This window comes from Adiantum capillus-veneris, chromosome 19 (assembly GCF_014529385.1).
Source record: "Adiantum capillus-veneris isolate H3 chromosome 19, ASM1452938v2, whole genome shotgun sequence".
Taxonomy (NCBI): Eukaryota; Viridiplantae; Streptophyta; class Polypodiopsida; order Polypodiales; family Pteridaceae; genus Adiantum; species Adiantum capillus-veneris.
Window position 1 is genome coordinate 145,768,547 of NC_140949.1, and position 21,484 is coordinate 145,790,030.

At 46.6% G+C, this 21,484-nt stretch overlaps 1 protein-coding gene across 1 annotated transcript in view; it reads left to right on the forward strand.

The window, feature by feature from the left end:
- The window catches only part of LOC147435024 (Transport protein particle (TRAPP) component), a 75,056-nt gene extending 53,774 nt beyond the window's left edge, over positions 1–21,282 (forward strand). The window contains exons 4-5 of the mRNA XM_086491381.1: positions 20,652–20,834; positions 20,921–21,282. Coding sequence (XP_086347507.1) covers positions 20,652–20,834; positions 20,921–21,043 — 306 coding nt within the window. The 3' untranslated portion in view covers positions 21,044–21,282. The remainder of the gene's footprint in view (positions 1–20,651; positions 20,835–20,920) is intronic.
- Positions 21,283–21,484: the final 202 nt, after the last annotated feature.

Consider the following 21,484-nt stretch of genomic DNA (forward strand, 5'->3'; position numbering starts at 1 on the left):
TGTATCCCTCTCCCCTTTGTTGTGTCTTGAAAGTACAGGTAAAATAGACGACTAATAATGGGTGAAAGCTAAATCTAGGTTTGAAGTAAAGTCTACCGCCCTTTTTGGATTGAACAGGCCGGTTACAACTAGCATACGACACCACATGTTTACCTTGTTGAGACGAAGCCCGAAAATCCTCCTTCAATCGCTTCAGGTATTGTGAAGGCAAGAAGCGAGTCTTTAGATCCTCCTCGAACTCCTCCCAACTAAGCTCGAGAGGGGAACGGGGAGAGACTCAGTATGGGCCGCCTTGTGGGTGTCCTCCTTCTCCATCCACTCATTTTTCCAGGTGAAGCATCACCCATGAGATGCATGGAAGCCAAAGAGGACTTTGTTATTATTATAATTTTTAACCAATGCAAAATAAGATGTAAATTAATGCAACCAAGAATAAATGACAATAGCATCCATCTTACTGTCATACTTACAGAATGTAATCTTCTTGAAAATTGGCCCGTTAGTCATCCATGTAGCATTTTTCGCCTCCACGATGGTCTTGGCAAGCTTTTTATAATCCGGCTCTGATGAAGAGATATCAGATTGGACGACGAGAGTTGTGATGAGATCACACATGGTTGTCCTCTCTTGCCTACGAGCCTTGGCATCTGCCTTGCGCTCCTGTCTACGAGCCTCGGCTTCGGCCGCCTATCGACATTCCTCTCACTCCGCCGCTTCCACATGCTCCTGTCGACACGCCTCCTCTTGCTGCATCATCATCTCCATCATCATCCACATCATGGAATCCATGGGATTTGGTGGCAAGGATGGAGGGGTAGTGGGAGGACTACTAGGAGGATCCGAAGGGGGAACTTGCTGGCTCTCTGAATTGGGGGAGGTCTTTATACCGCTACGAGTCTTGACCATGCAAGGATTTCTGCCCTTGGTTCAAGGAAGGTCGCAAACTAATCTTCAATAGACTATCTACCCCTCGCTGGTGCACCCCGCATGCAACATCTGGTATACAATTGGTTGTTATTTTTTTCGACGCTCAAGGTGCATAGTCCCATGCGCTATGACATACCCGTTGTTCCAAGATTGGGAGGAGTATCACCGAAGTGCTGCAAACACAATCGAAAACACAAGAGAGAAAAAGAAAACTTGTTGGGGATTGGCGGATTAGTGCAAAATCTTCAAAGCTTTGAAACCAATGTTAGATGCTGCGGAATTGAAAATGGTGACAAGATCTAGACTTTACACTTCCACAAATCTTTGCTTCTTTCCTTGCGTTAATGTGTGCGACGTAGCAGAGACATGGTTCCTTTTATTTCTCTGAAGAGAGGGAATGAGAGAGAGAGGTAGAGATGTGTATAGAGAGAGAGAGAGAGAGAGAGAGAGAGAGAGAGAGAGAGAGAGAGAGGAAAAAGGAGAATGATACCCTATGGGGTGGGATCCCAACCAACCCACACTATTGCCAATGTGGTATTTATTTTTGATTGCATAAATGGAATATAGGCACATGCAATACCTCCATGCAAACTCTACTGACTCAATGGGGAATGTCATCGTGGTAACACTTCAAGATGAAGCACCTTCTAAGTTTCGTGTGTCGTGCTGGATTTCCGACTTGGGGTATCCAAGTCTTTTTACAGTGGATTTTCCCTTCCAAGGAGAATCCGATATTTTCTACCGCGACACACATGGATTCAGTTGACGAATCCCGCAAGGATCAGAACAACCCACCCGACAACTCAAGGTCGGTTGAGAACATAGAAGATTCAAATGGATGACGGTCACCACCTGTTGATTCATAAGAAGAGTACCGGCCACCCCGGCCCATGAACTATGAACGAATGGAGATGCAACGTCAACATCAGGTTGATACCTATGCTCAGCTGATGCTCTAGTATTCTAAAGATCCTCAATACACAAAATTTTTGACCAGGCACCCGATTGACGAGATGCATTCTTGATGGCGTACGGCCGTCGATTCACCTTTGAAGAAAGGACCTGTTCCGCGAGTGTACATTGAAGATGAACTTGACGACGTAGTCGAAAGATGAGTCAACCGACTCTTGAAGACCAAGAAGCATTCAAAGAAACAGAGTAGATTAGCAGATTACCCTTGTTACTTAGGTCATAAGTCTACTTCTCCAAATGCATGAAAGACAAAGAAGCGTGTACGCTTTGAGGGTGTGTTAAGTTCGTCCTCATCCTCTTCTGATAGTTTTGATAGCTCCTCCTCCTCTGATTCTAGTGATGACGATAGAAAGGACAAGAAACGAAGAAATACCCAAAGACACAGAAAGAACAAGAAGGCTAAGAAGAGCAAATCGCACCGAAGATCCTAGAAATATTCAGATAGCTCCGAGGAGGATTCATCCTCTTTTGAGGATTCAGACTCTGATGAACCGATGTTTAATTCTAAGAGGAAGCATTTTTACAAAGCCAACCAATATGACTTTCTCGAGGATGAGAGCAAGAAAACCAAAGATTTCAAGGAGGGTGGATAGGCACTAAAGTTTGATACTTTTTCAGGCTTCCGAGATACCCACAAGGCCCTCGTCTTTATTCAACAGCTCGACACAGCTTATTCGGAGGGCGCTATTCAGAGCACTCCAAGATTCGGAGGGCAACATCCTACTTGAAAGGAAATGCACAAACTTGGTGGTCCACTCTTTTGTTACGAAAGGAAGCACTGACAAAGTGGCTGTCGTTTAAGCGTCTTTTCACTTCCTCCCGGCTCACTCAAGAGTACGAACGTAATGTGTTTACCGCTTGGAATCATTTTCAGATGATCAAGGAAGATACTCTGGATACTTATTGCCACAGATTTTGGGATACTTTCCTACCGGCCTCTTCTTTTAAAAAGATCACTTTTAAAGAACAAAACGAGCGATTTTGCTATGGACTACCCAAAGAGATACAAGATTACTGCTTATTGCAGAAGTTCGAGTCCATACAACAACTGATGGGACATGCTAAGCAAGGGTTTGCTATGCATTCGAGTACTCTTATGTATCCAACTGATCAACCTTTGACAACAAGGACCGGCATAAATCGAATAATGGTAACAGAAGAAGAGGGAAGTTTCAGAAAAAGAAAGATACACCTACCCGACTGACATAGAAACAACGATCCGAGTACCTCAAAACGGGGAAGTGCTTTGAATGTGGGGAACATGGACATGTGTTAGCATGATGCCCCAAAAAGGCACCCAGAGGACAATTAAAAGACAGGCAAGAGAGTTCCAGAGCAGCCGAAGAGCTCGGGAGTAAAGGAAAGATGAAAGCAGGATTGGTACCAGATTGTGTGGGGACCGGCTTTGTTTAGATGGATGAAAGTATTGAACTTTGCCGTGCATGGGGCAAAGTGCGAGACCAAGAAGCCTTAATCTTCTTTGACGGAGGAGCCAAGGCGAACTTTAACTCACCCGAATTGGCGGCTCGACTTGGAATTACGCCCGAGGAAATGGGGCCACAAGTGGAGGATGTTCTAGCTGCACTCGGACGGGATGTTGCCATTACACCTGTCATTGGCAAACTTTGTTTGCATTGTGAGGGGTATCTAGGGCAGGCGGACTTTTATATCATGCCTTTGGAGGGTGTGACGTCCTCCTAGGAATCCCTCGATTCCACAAGAACAACGCCGTGGTTGATTATAGGGCTTGCAAGGAAAGCTACTTTGAAGAATGAAAAGGGCCGAGAGATTGTACTTGATGTAAAGTTGAAGGGGAGTCCAGTCTCTCTTGTATCAACTTCGACTGTTTCTAAATTAATGAAATCAATCTTTCTGTTTACTCGATTTTCTTGAAAGAACTGAATGATGAACAAAGGTCAAATATGTCTTATCTAGAAAAGGAACGACAAGAATTTCTACATGCGCAAGCTGACTGTTTCTCTAAAGGCCTACCAGGCGAGTTACCGCCTTCACATCCTGAAGATCGTACAATTGATTTGATTCCGGGTAGCACACCAGCGAACCGGCCACCTTACTAAGTTAGTCGAGCCCGAAATGAAGAAATAATGAACCAAGGTAAAAGAACATCTTGAAAAGGGTCTTATCCAACCTATCACTTCACCTTTCTATTTGCCGGTGTTGCTGGTACTAAAGAAATATGGATCTTGGAGAATGTGCATTGACTATAAAGCTCTCAATAAAATCACCATCAAGAGTAGATTCCCTATCCCAAGGATCGATGATATACTCGACAAACTTCAGGGGTCCTCTTGTTTTAGTAGAATTGATCTGAAGAGTGGATATCATTAGAGCCGAATTGCTCCTAGAGAAATCTACAAGACAACTTTTAATATAACTTTTGGTTTGTACGAATATTTGGTGATGCCATTTGGCCTTATGAATGCTCTGACCACATTCAGCCGTATGATGGATAGGATTTTCAGAGAGTACCGATCATTTGTGGGCACTTTATTTGACGACCTCATCGTCTTCTCCAAGAGTGAGGCAGAACATAGACACCACCCATTACAAGTTTTTCAGGCACTGCGGAAGCAGAAATTGGTTACAAATGCGAAAAAGAGCGAGTTTTTCTTGCCTGAGATAGACTTCTTGGTCTCATCAGAAGGGGTAAAGATGGACCCGGCCAAAACAGAGACCATTCGTGAGTGGCCTGATTTGAAGAATGTTCATGAATTTCAAAGTTTTCTGCACTTGTGCTCATATTATCGGTAGTTCATTCCGAAATTTGCAAAGATAGCTTCTCCCTTACATATGCTGACTCAGAAAGGAGTTCCTTTTACTTGGGGGCCGACAGAGATTGCAACCTTTCAGACTCTCAAGGAAAAATTGACAACAGGATGAGTTTTGGCCTTGCTAGACTTGCAAAAGCCATTTGAAGTCTACTGTGATGCTTGTGGTCGGAGTCTGGGAGCAGTCTTGATGCAAAAAGGCCATGTCATTGCCTACGAGAGCAGGATGTTTTCACGGCTTGAAGTGGTTGCACAGATTTATGAGAAAGAGCTATTGGTAGTTATCCATGCTCTTATTGTCACGTGCACATCTAACCCTATGTGGATGTGGACAAGCTATCTCAGGTCTAGGGTTCAAGTCAGCGTAGGAAGTGTTCTGGCACCTTTGTGAGCCTGTGAGCAGGCCGTGTATGTCCAGGCACTTAGAATAGTTGCATATCCTCTGGCTGCACACAGCATGATCATCAACATGACATTCAGTACCCATCAAGAGCATTTTATAGTGTATAGAACCCTTTTTCCCAAAATACACAGTTCTCACTTATTTATTGATAAGTGATTTTTGTTGGAAAAGTGAGTAGGGCAAATTGCTAAGGCATTGTAAACGAAGCCTAGCGCTAGCACTTTTTAGCAGCAGAGACAGAAGAAGTTCCAACAACTTGCACTGTTCTCTCCTCAGCAAGACCGACAGAAGGCCCTAGCGTTTTCAGCCAGCAGATCAGCACATGCATTTTTGGATGCAGATTCTTTAGTGTTTTTGCTACAGATTCAGCCTAGCGTTTTCATCAACAACAGATCCAGTCTCACGTTTTTCAATTTGCAGATCTAGCCTAGCGTTTGCAGATTCCGGCGCCAGATCAGCCCAACACATCAGCGTTTTCAGTTTTCAGCACTTAGCCACAATAGATTCAGCCCCTAGCCTCGCATATCTCACCTATCTGCAACAGATCCTCGCCGTACCGTCGAGTCAGCCAGTGTTTACAGTTTCAGCCGCCTGTTTTAAGTTTTCAGCATCTGCGTTTTCAGCGCATCGTCCTCGAGTCGTCGTCATCGCCATCCTCGCCGACACAGTGTCAGAGATCAGCAGAAAGTCAGCGTTTTGTAGATTTCAACATTTCAGCCCTAGCGTTTTCAGTTTTCAGCCCGTCCTCGTCGTCGTCATCATTGTCGTCGACAAGTCCATTGCATTTAGACCATTGTATCAGATTGTGCAATCTATAGCATAGACCTCTCTCGCCATAGAGAGGGGGGCCCTTGGAGGAGGGTTTGAGAACTGTCTGGTGTCGTATTCTTCTCTCTCTCTCTCTCTCTCTCTCTCTCTCTCTCTCTGTGGTTACCAGACACCTGTACTACATGAGAGGGAGATTACAGAGATTCGGGCTCGTCATCATCGCCGTATCTAGGAGCAGATCGCTCATTTACATCTACATCCGGAGATCATGCTACAGGGGATTTTTACTTCGCCATCGCCTATGTATCACATATTACATCCTCATTATGGGACTGGATGGAGCTAGCTAGTTTGCATTGCATTCTTGTACACCCCTACGCATATATTTCATATACCCTTAGTGTTAGTGCTCCATCACCCACCCCACTCCACTCATCACTCCTATCCTACTAGTTCAGTCCTATTTTATTTTATTTCATGTTATATTTTATCCTTTTTCTGGTCACCCAGAGGGCATTGACAGTTGTACATCGATTTTGTCTCATAGGTCGAGTTCGGCCTCTAGTAGACGTTAATAAAGCTTTCTTTCTTTCTTTCTCTCTCTCTCTCTCTCTCTCTTAGTCTCAGCACCTTCATTCACAGTAGCATTCACTTTGTTTGTGATCATTGCACTCTATCACTAAAGGAACGGAAGGCTCTCCCTTCCGTAAGTAAAAGAAACCCTTGAGCACAGTTTGGAGCACTCATCTTTAGCAATATCAACATTCACTTCCGCTGCACCTTACATTGGTATCAGAGCTTTGGCAGTTGTTATGTCCCGCTCACAGGAGAGGGGATCTAGCCCAGATGCCGTCGGGATGGGCGTCCAGTGTTCGGGCGGATGTAGTGTGAACACGGCCAGTGTGGCCGGCCATTATTATAAAAGGGAGGCCAAGGCCTCATTTGCAGTTATCGACCCCCACTGGCAGAGTGCCAGTGGTTAGCCCGCGAGGCTAGGAGTGCGCGAGGTCACCTCGAGGAGGTGAGTGTGGTATGGGACGCCCGGTCTTACAGGTGCACGCCTATGTCCTCGGACGCTGGCCCCAGCACGGGGGAGCTGCCGGATGGTGGCTATGGTCGGGTGGTTCGTCCGATGCGCATCTGTAGGCGGTCCGTATGGTCGGGAGATCCTATCTCCACGTTCGTTTCATGGTATCAGAGCCGGCTTGGCTGCACGAGGGACTGTGTGCACACCTACGGATAGGTTTGAGTCGGATAGTCCTTGTTTCATGCAATTTTTGATGAAATGGTTATTTGATTAATCATTTTTCTTCTCTTGAGCTGTTTGTAGGTGAAATTTCACAGACTGCTCGCTGATTTTTGATAAAATTCAGCGATTTAATAAGGGGGAAGTGCTGAAAATCAGAGGATTTTTTATTGAATTTGCTGGTTTTCGATGAAAATCAGTGTATTTACCTTTAATTTGCTGTTTTTGTATTGAAATTCAGCATATAAAATACTTTTACATCTCTCTGTAAGTTCTTCTCTCTGTAAGTCTCTCTGTGCGAAGCATATATATATATATATATATATATATATATATATATATATATATATATATATATAGAGAGAGAGAGAGAGAGAGAGAGAGAGAGAGAGAGAGAGAGTACCTCTCTGGACATTCAGCGCTGCTGAATGTTTTTCTCTGAAGTGGAGGGGGGAGCCAGCGTGTGTTGCGCGGGAGGAGAGGGAGGGCAGCGTGTGTTGTTCACGTGCCAAACACAAGGGGGCACGAGTTTTTTTTTTTTTCCATGCGTCAATTCTTCTCTCTCTCTATGTGCGATTTTTTGCAGGTTGCGTTGGAAACTCTACTCTGAGTTTTTTCCTCTACTTAGGAGGTTATGTAAATGTCCCTTTTATTTTAAAAGGGCGAGGACATTTTGAATTTTTAAAGCCAGGGTCTGAAACTTGAGTTTATTAAAAATTCACTTATAGAGACTTCAAAGTTTACTGAGAACTCATTTTCTTGAGTCTTCTGCTTCTCTCTCGTGCCTCCTCTCTCTCACTTGCTCGCGCTCCCGCGCTCCCGCCATCACCTGCTCGCCTTCACGCACTCACGCCGACGCGTGGAGCTCCTCGAACTTCACTTTTTCGCGACCAAAAAGTGCAGAAAAGGCCTGGTTTTACGTGAATTTTCCATTTTTTCATGCACTTCGCTATGGATTCCTCCAGCTCAGATGTGCAGCGTGACGACGCGCCAGGTAACATCCAAATTCCCTTTATGCATGCTCTCTACACATGGATTACAAGCACTTTCCAGAGCTTCGACCAGCGTGTTACCGCTCTGGAAAACACGAATGTTCAGACGAACCTTCGCTTGGCCTCTCTCGAAGGGGTCGTACAGGGGCTCAGTTCCCGACTTTCTACTCTCGAAAATATGGCTCAGTCGACGACTGCGCGTATTTCCGAGGGCGAAACCCATCTCCAGCATTTGCGGACGCAGATTGCTGCTTTTGGGCGTTCGTCGCAGGGTGGTCCGATTGCCACAATTCCGTATAAAACTACAAATTTCTCAGGTGAAGAGAAGGACTGTACGGAGTTGGTTGTAAATAACTGGCTGCATCAGTGGACCACATACTTTGATCTCCATGGGGAGCATGATGAACGGAGGATTCAGACGATTCCTCTTTATCTGCGCAGTAAGGCGCTTACCTGGTGGCGTGATATGACAGAAAAGCCTACGACGTGGGCAGATTTTTGTGTGAAATTCAAGAAGGATTTTGCTAAAATGGACCCTTTGAAAGCGTATGCCAAACTGCAGAGTCTTTTTATGAAAACTCTGTCTTTTGATAAATATACAACAGCTTTCAAAGAGGCGCTCACCTTCTGCAAGGTGGATTCCACGCACGCCGTGCACATGTACTTACTGGGGTTACATGAAGATTACCGTTGGGCCTTGATAAAGGATAAAGCCCCGACTTACGTCGAAGATGCAGTGGCAAAGGCCAGGATGTTGCATTTGATAAATGGAGCGAATTATGAGAAGAAAAGAACTGCAGACCATCAATCCGGTGAGGGTGCTTCGAGGAAGCGACCCCGATTCCAGCATAAGTCCAAATCACCGCCAAGATCTTCTCAGGAAAAGAAGAAAGCCAGAAATGCTACGGTTGCTAATGCAGTAAAGAAGGGGGCTTGCTTCGAATGTGGCCAGACGGGTCACCAAATTAAGGATTGCCCTAAAAAGAAAAAGACGCAGAAACCGCAAGGCCGTCCTTCGGTTTAGATTCACGAGATCTTAGGTAACTCTGATGTTGTTCAAGTTGAAATCCATCATTTAGCGCATAGTTCATACACAAATTGTACTTTTAGCACCAAAGTGTTTGGTAAGCACGATCTTCTCCGTTTCCTCGGGAAGATCAATGGTCACGACGTTACCGTACTCCTTGATAATGGAAGCTCACACAATTTTGTGGATGCAAAATTGGTGCAGAAACTGAACCTGCGGACGCAGGATAGTGATCATGAGTATCGCGTGAAGATGGCTCGTGGCGTGGATACGGATGTATGGAATCGGATGGTTCCAGACTTGTTGCTCGAGCTGGCTGATTACAAAGAGAACCTGGATTTCCACATCATGCGCCTGGACAGAGCAGATGTTATTTTAGGAATTCCATGGTTTTATGATAAACAAGACTCATTGTATATAGACTATGTACATCACTCTTGTTTTTGTTAAGCAGAACATGCCTCATGTATCTGTGTCGCTTTGTAATCAGAAGTCTGCAAATAATGGTTTTGCAATACCAGTTGTTACTGCTTTGGAAATGTATAACGAAATAAAGTCTTCTGATGTTGACTTTTATCAATGTATACCATCTGCTTGGTTTGATTCATTAGTGCTTGGTACTTCTGTCACTGAATTTCGTAAAAATGTTTCATGTTCTTCTGTTGAACTTGGGGATTCCGACGAATCCAACCTTATCCGAGAAATCATGACTGATTTCAAGGATGTTTTTCCTGATGATCTACCTCCTGGCCTGCCGCCTTCGAGAGGAGTAGATCATGGCATTGAGTTGGTGGCTGGTAGTCAGCCCTTCTCAAAGCAACCCTATCGGTTTAGTAAAACCGAGGAGGACGAATTCAGCTACAACTGAAGGATTATCTCGACAGGGGTTTTGTTCGGCCTAGGAAATCCCCGTGGGGAGCGCCAGTGTTACTTTCTCGAAAGAAGGATAACACTATGCGCTTCTGCGTGGATTACAAGGGGTTGAATAAACTCACTATCAAGAACAAGTACCCGCTCCCGTGTATGGACGATCTGATAGATCGGCTCCATGGAGCGTTGTATTTTACGAAGATAGACCTGCGATCAGGCTATCATCAGATATGAATCAAACTGGAAGATATTCCTAAGACAGGCTTCCATACACGTTATGGTCACTACAAGTTTTTGTACTTGCCTTTTGGTTTGACCAATGCTCCAGCTATGTTCCAGTAGATGATAAATGATCTGCTGAGACTATTTTTGGGCAACTTCGTTGTTGTATTTCTCGATGATATCTTGATCTACAGCCGAAGTTTGTGTGAGCACCTAGTGCATATACGCACTGTTCTCGAAGTACTGAGAACTGAGAAGCTTTACGCTAAAGCTTCGAAGTGTGAATTCTTTAAAAAAGAGCTTCTGTACTTGGGTCACATCATTACTCACGATGGAATTCGCGTCGACCCTGAAAAATTGTATAAAGTGCGAAATTGGCCCATTCTGAAGAATGTGCGCCAAGTAAAGTCCTTTCTAGGCTTTACTAGATTCTTTCGCAAGTTTATCAAGGATTACTCTAAAGTTGTTGCTCTGCTTATGCAACTTCTAAAACGAGGGGTGAAGGGAGATAATGTGTCGTGTCCTCTATAGTGGGTGCTCCTCGGTGCAATGTGCGAGATTTCTCACTCCATAGAATGCAAACACAGAAGACAAAGAACAACAGAGCAACAACAGTACGAGTGAGCAGATCATGAACAGCATGAACATCGACAAACTCAAAGAAGCCGATACAGATTCTGGCATGGCAACACACTCTGCTCCAGCCCAGATCTCATAGGTACAGTGGGGGTGTCGAGGCTCAACTGTACAGGGATGGTACAGATGTCCCGTGTACAACTCCAAATGAGAGACTCTAGATGACTGACCACACAAAAGTAGATGATCCCATAAAACCCCAAAGAGCTACAGATATATACAACCATAAAGAGCCACCAACGGCTCACCAATATCTAATCCAACTAAGACTATCTCAAAATTGTGGTCGTGGTGGTCTGGCCTCACGATCGCTAGACCACTCGTATGCCTGCCACGTGTCACTGTCCAGGCAAAAGTCCGTCCAGTGTGGACTCAGCCCAACTGCCACTAACTGTTTGTCCAGTGTTTGCGACACTGTAGCCCTGCAGGCTGCTAGAGGTTGCCCGCCACAAAACCACTTACCGCCTCGGTGAGAGTAACACTATGCTGAAAAGAGACCCAAAAAATCACTATATGTGCAAAAGAAAACTGAGCAGAGCAGTGCGATCCTGTCAACCGAGAGAAAGAGTCGTCGCCACTGCTGCACCTGAAGTATCCGCCTCTGGGGGAGGATCCATCAAATCTATAGTGGGAGGTTGCTATTGAGGAGCTCTGCTGCTCTCGCCAAACTAGCTCCCGTTGACTGGAGCTGTGTCGCTGATGGGAGTATGTGGCCTGAAGTATACTCCAGCCGTCGACTTACACAACCATGTCGGTGTGCACCAGCAAGGCCGTCGCAAGGAACGCTCTGTGTCGACTGCATATGGGGTAAAGAAGCCGACGACTGAAACCCTTGGGCATAGTAGGTATAGTGCTGGGGCTGGCCGTATCCGATAGAAGTGTGTGTAGAGAGGGTCCCCTAAAATGGTCACAGATACTTGGCTGTACATATCCAACAGGAGCCTGCACTGTATTCTCTGCCGTGTTCAGCCATATCCCCTACTCCCTGGAGCCTGAAGTCCCATATCATTGTGAAGTAACATTTCCCAGAGTCCCTGCATTTGAGCTCGGAGGTCGTCAACGACTTTAGACTTTTCTTGCAATGCATGTCGCAAAGGAAAAATAGTGGCATCTCTATCTGCAATTGCGCTCTCTGCGACACGCAGAGCCCTCCATAGTTGCGTATGGTGGCATTGGTGAGTAGCCGCCAACCGCTCTGCCCCAAGCTCAATGGTAGAAATGGCCTGTCTGGACTCCTGTAATATGTCTTGTGATAGCTGAAAAAGTGATGTAGAGTCGGAAACTGTAGAAGATCTCGCAGCAATGGCAGGTGGAAGAGAGCTGGCAAGTGGCACTGGTGGTGGTGGACTGGGAGGATGTTTCTTTGGAGAAGTAGAGACGGGTGGAGTGGCTGCAAAAGGGATAGGTATAGGTATAGGAGAGGAGGCAACTATAAGTGGAATGCTGGAGCTAGTAACTGTGGTAGGAGTGAAAATGGCAGAAGTAGGGAGAGGGACACACACAATAGAAGCCACAACTGTAACATGCATAGTCTAACCATAAGCACCCGAGCGTTTCCCAGAACCAGTAGCGGGAGTAGATGATGATTGTCGTATCGGATGCTTCACTTGAAGCTGCTAACTCACTAAAATTGGCAAAGGCATTAAAGATTCTGTTGTATCCTTCACCACTTTAGCCCTTTTCTTCGTTTTCTTCTCAAGTAGACCTGTTGTATGGGCTATCGATTTGCCCTTTACTTTGGAGTGCGTACTCTGCATCTCGGCATCCACATCCACCGGGCTTATATGTATGTTAATCACCCAAGCTAGCATAGGAGCTGCAAATCACTGAAAGCTAGACTGTACTGATTGCCTGGGCTCGAAACCTCTTAGCCCGGGACTGCAAAGATGTGTAAAGAATCTGGTGAAATCCACAAGGTATTGTGTGGATCAGACAGTAGAGTCCTTCACAGTGAGAAAACATTGTGGGAAAACTTTTGTTTGTTTCTCTGGCATCTCTAAGTAAAAAGTAATACTTAAAGACATTCCACGACTCTTTATTCCGTGCATAATCTGGGTGATCAGAGTGTAGCAACTCTTGACACGCATGTACTGTGGCATCCTTCGAAAGCTTGGAGTATGTGCGTGTGGCTGGTTTCAAAGATGGGAAGGTGGTCATACCCAGTGCATGACCAATCCTTGTAGGGGTAAGGTTGTGGCCCCACATTTTTGGAAAACGATTCAAAAGCTCATGCACCATATCTCGAGGCACATCAATGGGTAATTCTACAATGGCTAATGCAATCAGACCTAGTTGTTGCAATTGATCCTGAGAAAAGATATCCTTCAGAGAAGGATGAGGTAGCTGTAGGTGAAAGTTTAATGTGAAAGGTGCCTGACTTTTGGACTTAGGAGGTCTTTTGATGGCATGACGCAACATATGTTGTGCCCCCTTTCTTATGTTTCTAGGGTCCACCTCTGGATTGCTAGACGGCCCTGATTCTGAGTTGGAATCCGGATCCACCATGTGAGAGGGAATTGTGTAGCTCTTGTCACTGGCTTCACTGGAGGTCATCTTAGTAACACCATGGCTGCTGTGATCAGACTTCTGCTTCCTCTGCAAAACTACTCTCTATTTCCCTGCGCGAAGGCTTGTTGCGCAAAACCTCCCATCGTATTTTCCGAGTACTACTTGCCATATTATCTCAGTAACCACTCAGAAAAGTACACTCAGCAAGTTGTATCTTGTAAACTGTTCTTCTGGTATACAGTTCTCCAGCTGTATGCTGTATACTGCTGTATGTATACTGTTCTTACCATAATAGTTTACATTCCAAGCGCAATCCCACAAAAGCATACATACATATCCGTGTAGATGTTTATGAGGGCAACGATATATTGCCCTGCACGAGTGAAGGACTGAATGAAGTAGATTGTCCGGACCTAGTACTTGTTGGCGCTTTACTTGTGCGATAGCTGAGAGGAGAGGGGAGTATGACCAGTGGTGGGCATTTGTGGGAGGACTTGTGTCATAGATCCTGACCCGGCAGCTCTTGAGACAGGCCACTGGAGGCTGTGGGCTTGGGAGAGCTGTCCAATGGCACGAGTGCAGTAGGATCTTGGAGAGTGGTTTTGGAGGGACCCTTTTTCCTCAGCCGACCATCCCAGTGTCCCTTCCTTTCAGTACACTGTTCGACTAAGACGTCACATACTGCAGCACGGAGAGAGGCTCATCCTAGTGCAGCACCTCATTGGCAGGAGGAGGGTCTCATAGCTGAGTTCTTGTCTGCTTTTTGGGCAAGGTTGTGGGACGCCAAACAACCGCGGTGAGTCACGTTGTTCCAGTGGCTGGTTGCACATAGGGCTACAACAGTGGGGAGCTGGCTCGTACATAGTGGCCTCTCGGCAGCATGTGCAGCTTGTTACCATCCTTTGGAGAGTCAGCGTCATTGTCTTTGGGACTGCCCTATGGCACAGCAGGTTTGGCTTCGGGTCCTTCGACTGATGCCAGCTCTTGCCACAGCACGGCAGTACACTTGGGGGGCAGCTGCTTGGTCCACTCTCACGGGCTCTGCATTACAGTTTGAGCTATCCTCCACCAACAGGATGATAGTGATATAGGGGAGTCGACCTACACTCTAGCCTGCTACAGAGCTTACTCCAGAGGAGTGGTGCAGTGAGAGAGAGGTGTGTTGGGAGCTCGTTTGTGGCCTGACACTCTGGTTCATCTGGCGGGCTTGCTGCTTCCGTATCTTTGAGGCTCGCCTTGTGGCACGAGCGGAGACTGTTCGAGATTTTTGGCTAGAGCTGATCCATACTCTCAGGGGACAGTTCGAGAGACTCCAGGGCAGCTCCGATCACATGTGGGAGCGTAGAGAGGCGTTCCTTCGACTTTGGCGCCCTAGGTCTTTCGTCACCATGGTCCAGGGTGGGCTCAGATGGCACTACCGTCCACCTGTGTGGCTTTTCCCTCTTCCCATCTCCTGATTTAGCCTCATTGTACATATGTTGTTTCTTTTTCATTGGGAGAATCTTCCCTTATGATTGTTGTAACCCTCTCTAGTAGAGGTGGTTGTAGCCCTATGGACAGTTTTATTAACTAATAGAAGGATCTCTTTTTCGGGGAAAAAAATAAAAATAAAAAAATTTGGAGGACACGCAAACCAGCCTCGTGTGAGGCCAGAAATCTGCTTATTGCCTTTGCGTAGAAAAGAAACAGGAAGGGGGCAAGAGGGTAGCCCTGCCGTACTGAGCGCATAAGCATGAAACATTTCCCCCGACCTCTTGCTAGCAACACTTGAGTGTGAGCACATCTGTAAAGAGAAGAAACCCCTCTAATTGAAGCATCTAGAAAATCCATCCTGCACATAGTGGCGTCAAGTAAGTCCCAATCAACTCTCTCGTAAGGCTTCTCAAAGTGGAGAAGGAGCACCACAAGATCCTCTCCTCAAAGGCAAGCGAGGGTAGTCGCCTCCCAGAAAGTGAAGATGTTGTCAAGGATATTGCGCTCCTTGAGAAAGCCCATCTAAGTCTCATGTATGATGCTCTCAAGAGGTGGCTGAATTCTCGAACTCAAAGCCTAGAATTTTGTAGGCTGAGTTAAGAATACTGCCAAATCTCATCTGGGGAGCCCCCCTCCTTGGGGATGAGGTAGATCAAACTCTCGCTCATGCTATCAGGCATCTCCCCAGTGCCCAAAATGTGTTGGTATATGTCACCAGGAGGTGTATTTTTATTTTTACTTGTTTTCCCCGGAACCCTTGAAAAGGTGCAAGTGGACATTGCATGGCCAGTGTGAAACGGTTGCGGCCGAATAGGTTTCTCACAGCGGGAGTCTGGGTCGGTAAGTCTGGGACTGGTCGGGCCAGTTAGCATTGAATTCTGATGAGTATGGAAGCCTGTGTGCGCCAAATGAAGTCTGGGCCACTCGAAAAGTCACTTATAACTTTATAAGGCAGTGGGAACTAGAGAATTAACTCAAAAGGGGCAAACTGGACACATGGCGGCTCCTGGTGAAGTTTTCCACTTCCATCAGCAAGAGGGGGCGCCCAATTTGAGAGAGGAGGCTGATTTGACTCATAAGTGAGCTACAGTGTGTGTGTGTGTGAGTAGTGGGTGCAGGTCTACAGCTTTAATGGAAAGCTTGCCTTCTCCTCTGTCTCATGTAGGGCGATGACTTGCTCTCGTGCATCTCTCTCTCCCCTTTGGCACATATGGTAATGCCCCACTAGATGGGCTACTCAGATGAACATGTACAGTTCTGGGGGTTTATGTGCGTTTGCCAAGGCAAGAGCCTTCTGAACAGGAACCGGATTAGCTAATTGCTAATCCCCCACAGGTACGCATAGTTCCATCCCGAAAGATTGCGAGTTCGGAGAGTTTTCTCGCGTGAAAACTCGTCCAATTCACAGGGGAACTGTCCCATTGCGTGCGGGAGCCCTTGGGACACGTGTAGGCGTGTTCGCTCCGCTAAAAACGATCCGAAACAGCGAATTACAGCCTGCTGTGTTTTTCTGCAGGTTTAGGGTTTCGCACCTAAACTGCAAGGGAACACCGGGGGAGCCTCGTGAGAGCCTTGGGATGCGTGTACAGGCTTTTGGGCACCCGGCAGTGAAAAACAGGGAATTACAGCCCGCTGAATTTCTGCGACAGCTCACCAGAAAGCTTCCAGATAGCGAGGGAATCCGTCCTAGACAGGTGCTTTTGACCTACAGGGGTTTTTGCGCCGTTATGTTTCCAAAATCAGGTCGAAAACCTGCGTTTTCAGCCCTCGCCAGGTTTGGACAGCTTTGTGAAAGCTTGTGCGAAGTGGTCGGATCGTCTACCTTAATTTGAATAAAGAAATACCGAAAGGGGCGCCAGTCTTTGGGGCCTACAGGGTGTCGGTCTTGTGTGCGCAGTGACATTCTAGTCGCCAGACGCAATTGTGTTCTCTTCCCTTCTCAGTGCTCTGTGTAAAGTTAACAGGTAATTGAAATAGTACCACCCTCTATGTTGTACATGCCGGTTATATGGTTCCATCGACGAGATAGTCACTTTTTCTTCAAAAAGTGCAGCGTGGATTTTTGTGGGTGAAAGCAACACAGAGCTTGTCGTTATGGCAGAGAAGAGAGACCAAGTACCTGAAGAGGGATCTTCCTCACATGGCACGGAGAAAGTTCCTTCAACTCTTCAAGAAGAGGACAGGTTGTTTAGAACTCAACTGCGTTACTGCATGGACATGTTTCAGCAGTTGGCTAACAACCCAAGGATGCAGGAGTTCTTACAAGCTCCGACACGGGTTTTCAGCCTCCTACAGAGGGCATGACTGAGCGGTTGCAGGAAAAGGAGATTTCCAATGCGCAGAGGACTCATGATGCTCGAGGGAAAGCCCATGTGGTTGAGCAACTAGCGGTGTCCAATGATCCAAAGCAACTTGCTTTAGCTGGACAGGAACCGTTTGTGAATGGTCAAGGGAGTAATGAACACGTTATGCGTCAGACACTTCCATTACCTAATACTTATCCTGGTTATTTTGGAGGTGGTTCAGTGTTTCAAGATATGGCTGGACCTTCCACAGGTTATATGCCAGGGAATGTGTTCGGGACAATGCAAACAGGCATGGGTAACCCTATGTACGTGAACATGGGTGTCCAACCAGGTTTTCAGGGTGCCTATGGCCAGTTTCGAGTGCCTGGAACACAATTTGGTATGGCTGGTTTTTCGCAGCCATATGTACAAAATGCATATATGACAGGGAAAACAGTTGATGCGAGTGCTGGAATGAACACTCATGGAGCACCACTGTTACAGGCACCTGTTTATGATAATGTGGCTCCTTTGAGTCAGCTTAAGGATTACAAGGAAGGTGGGCAAGGAGTGAAGTTTGAAACTTTCAGAGGAACTGAGGATCAATTGAAGGCTTTGACCTTCATACAGCAGTTCGATGCAGCTTATGCTGGAGGAAACTTCACGGAATCTTCAAAGATACGCAAGGCTGCCACTTTCTTGAAAGGGAATGCGCTTCAATCATGCCCTGAAGCTGGATGCCCTGAAGCTCCTCTGACAAGCCTGAAAACTGTAGCCAGTCACCTAAAGTGCGTGCTGGACCCTCTGCCATGGGACCCCGAGGAAACATGAGGCCGACTACCAACCAAGTGGCCTCTCTGAGTGCTAACCATGGGGTTCCAAACAAGGGGCTGTCTCAGGCGCTCCTCCATGCAAGTAGGCTGACGCTGCTTCAGGCCTCTCTGCAACTGCTCCCAGGATCGGAGCAAACTCACAGCGAAGCGGTCCTCCAGTCTCCCGCTCAAGCCAACTCTGCGCATCTCTGTGAAAATCCATCTGGTCGAAGGTCGCCAAGGGCCTCTAGCCTGAGGCACTCTAGCACTAAGCTGCTGAAGCAAGAACTCCTTCCAGGGCTCCTCTCCTGGAAGAAGTCCTCTGACGATAAACTTCCCTAGAAGGGCTCTGCTCTGTTGTGTTGGGTCTATGATCCCCAACCCTCCCTGAGAATAAGGAAGAATGATGACCTACCATGCCACTTTGGCCTGGGCTATCTGAGTCACGCCCTGACCAAAGGAAGTTCCTGATCAGCCTCTCTACCTGGTTGATGCAAGAACTCGAAAAGATCCAACAAGAAGTGATGTACCACATAGTAGCCAACAACACCTGGTTGGCCTCTACAACTCTGCCTGCCAGAGAAAGTCGTGCGGAGCTCCAATGTAACAACTTCCTCCTGATGGAGAGGAGGAGGGGAGCAATCTGCTGCTCGGGAGACAAGTCCAAGCCAACCTGACAGCCCAAGTATCGAATTGCAGTCCTTTGGGGAATCCATCTGAAACCCTCACCTGGCATCCAATCACGAGTAGGAGCACTACCAACCGAGAAAGCCACTGTCTTTCTCCAGTTGATCAGTGCGCTTGATGCACAACAAAAAGTCTCAAGAGCCTACTCACGCTTGTGAAGGTTGGCCTCCTGGCCATCCAAGTACAAGACTGAGTCGTTTGCAAACTCAGCATCCACAGTAGCTCATCTCCCCGAATAGGGAGCGCTAAGCCACGCAAACCAGCCTGCTGTGAAACCAAAAACCTGCTCATCGCCTCAGCATAGAATAGAAAGAGGAAGGGGGCAAGAGGGCAGCCCTGTCTGACCGAATATGTGAGCATGAAACGATCACCTTTACCTCCTGAAAAACCAAAAACCTGCTCATCGCCTCAGCATAGAATAGAAAGAGGAAGGGGGCAAGAGGGTAGCCCTATTTGACCGAACGTGTGAGCATGAAACGATCACCTCTACCTCCTGAAAAAAGGACCTGACCGTGTGCCTGTCTGTACAGAGCTGACACACCTCTGATCCAAGCATCTGAGAAGCCCATTCTGCGTAGAGTGCCCTCCAAAAAGTCCCAGTCAACTCTATCGTAGGCCTTCTCAAAATCGAGAAGAAGTATCACCAGATCCACACCACGGAGCCGCGCGAGGGCAGAAGCCTCCCAAAAAGTAAAGATGTTGTCAAGGATACTACGCTCCTTGACAAAACTTGTGTGTGTCCCATGTATAAGGCTCTCTAGAAGTGGTTGAATCCTCAAACTTAGAGCCTTGGCAAGAATTTTATAGGATGAGTTGAGGATGGTGATGGGTCGCCACTGTCGAATCTCATCCAAGGAGCCACCCTCCTTGGGAATGAGCTAAATCAGGCCCTCACTCATGTTGTCAGGCATCTCTCCTGTGTGCAGGATGTACTGAAAAGCGCTGTAGAGATCTGAGCCAAGCAAGTCCTAGTACTCCAAGGAAAAGCTGGGAGTCAAACTATCCTCACCTGGACAGCTACCACGGGGGATTGCTCTAAGAGCCGCGTGTAGCTCCTCTAGCTGAAGAGGTAGCTCAAGCCTCTGGCGCATCTCCTCAGTCACAAGACAAGGTATCTGTGCCCACACCTGCTCTCTGCATGCATCCTGACGCTCTGCAAATAGTAGATCATGGTAGAAGTCAGTAGCAACTGCACGCATGTCCTCTGGCTCTAAAGCAACTGACCCGTCGGGCCTCCTCAACTGACTATGCCATCGCCATCAGCAAGGAGGCCATTGCGGGGAGTTTCATTGAGAAGAAGTGCCTTTCCTCCACCAGCGTTTTTTCCTGGCAGCAACGTTTTTGCTCTCAGCCCTAGCGTTTTGTGAATTGAGGCCTCTTCTGCTCTCCTCTCTATCGCCAACCTCCTCCCCTCCACCAGCGCCTTCTTCTCACACCTCTACTGCTGCAGCGTTTTCAGCACTTGCGTTTTTTTCTGCAGATCATCGTTTTCAGCAGAGGACAAAAGAATTTGGCAAGGGCATACTTGGGTGGACGACTCCAATGGCTTCATCTGAGTTAGAATTTCAAAAGAAATGTTGGGGCACAGTCAAGTGCTATAGAACTCTTTTATCAATGTCATCATGCAAATGCAGTTGCATATTAAAGTCCAAATAAATCTGTTCATGAGCCCTCAATGTAATTAATATGGATGCCACCATCTGGTCTTTGCAAGGCTGTCAGCGTACAGACGAACTTGGCCCTTGTACTTTGAATAAGGCCTATAGCTAGCTGGGGTTTTATTGGGTTAGATAATGATAAAATAAGCTTGGGTAAAGCCAACTTTAAATGCATGTTTGGCTCACTCTCTTTGTGAACAAAGTGTTTTGTAAAAAGAGCCTTCAATATCTTTAGTGATTTAGTAAAACAAAGTGAAGATTACAGCGGACTCTTTGACATGAGCAACCTGTCAAACAAGATCTCTATCTTCCTTTGCCTTTTTCATTGGCTTAAATCTGATTGCCTGCTTAATATTTTTGGCAATATCTTTTGTAGGTGGGTTTCAAAATGTTTCTGGGAGTAACTGCTACGGTCGCAAACTGGGATGCTGAGGGCACCGAATGTAGTCTAACTCTGGATGATAACCCCCTGGTTGATTTTGTAGAGCTGCCTGAGACTTGCCAGGGTCTCCACTATTGCAATGTGTTGTGTGGGGTTATCAGAGGAGCTCTTGAAATGGTACGCTATGTGAATTCTGATGATTTAGTTTCGCTCGATCTTTGTATTTGAGCTTTCAGTTATATATGGTGGTATATGTCTTGAAGGTAAACATGCGAACAGAGGTCAGGTGGGTCCGAGATGTGCTTCGTGGAGACGATGCTTATGAAATGCGCCTGAAACTTCTGAAGCAGGTGGCAGAAGAGTACCCCTACAAAGACGATGAATAGAAGTGCCACCTAAAAAGGTTTTAAACAGTTAGTTTCTGTGATAGATGTAACATTCTTTTGGGCATCGCTCTGAAAGGTTGATTTTCTGGATATAGCTGCTGATGATAGCATCGGCTGCTTTAAAGTTCTAATACTGAATACAAATTCTCTCAGCAGTAAGTATTAGTGTGGGAGTATAAAATGTTGTGTAAAATCAAGAGGCACTTTGGGTAAAATAGCAGTATTCTTTTCCCGGGCAACCTCAAATGTTGCACTTTCAGAATTGTCTAGCCTTCTCAATGGCATGGATGACGAGAGAAGTTCTAACGTTGTAGGAACGATCACAAGAGACCGCAAAAATCTATTTGACGAGTCTTGAACTCGTGACCTGTTATCCAAGAGGGAACAACTGGGATAACCAACCTGCCACATCAAATGGACTAGGGCAACCAACCTTGTGGC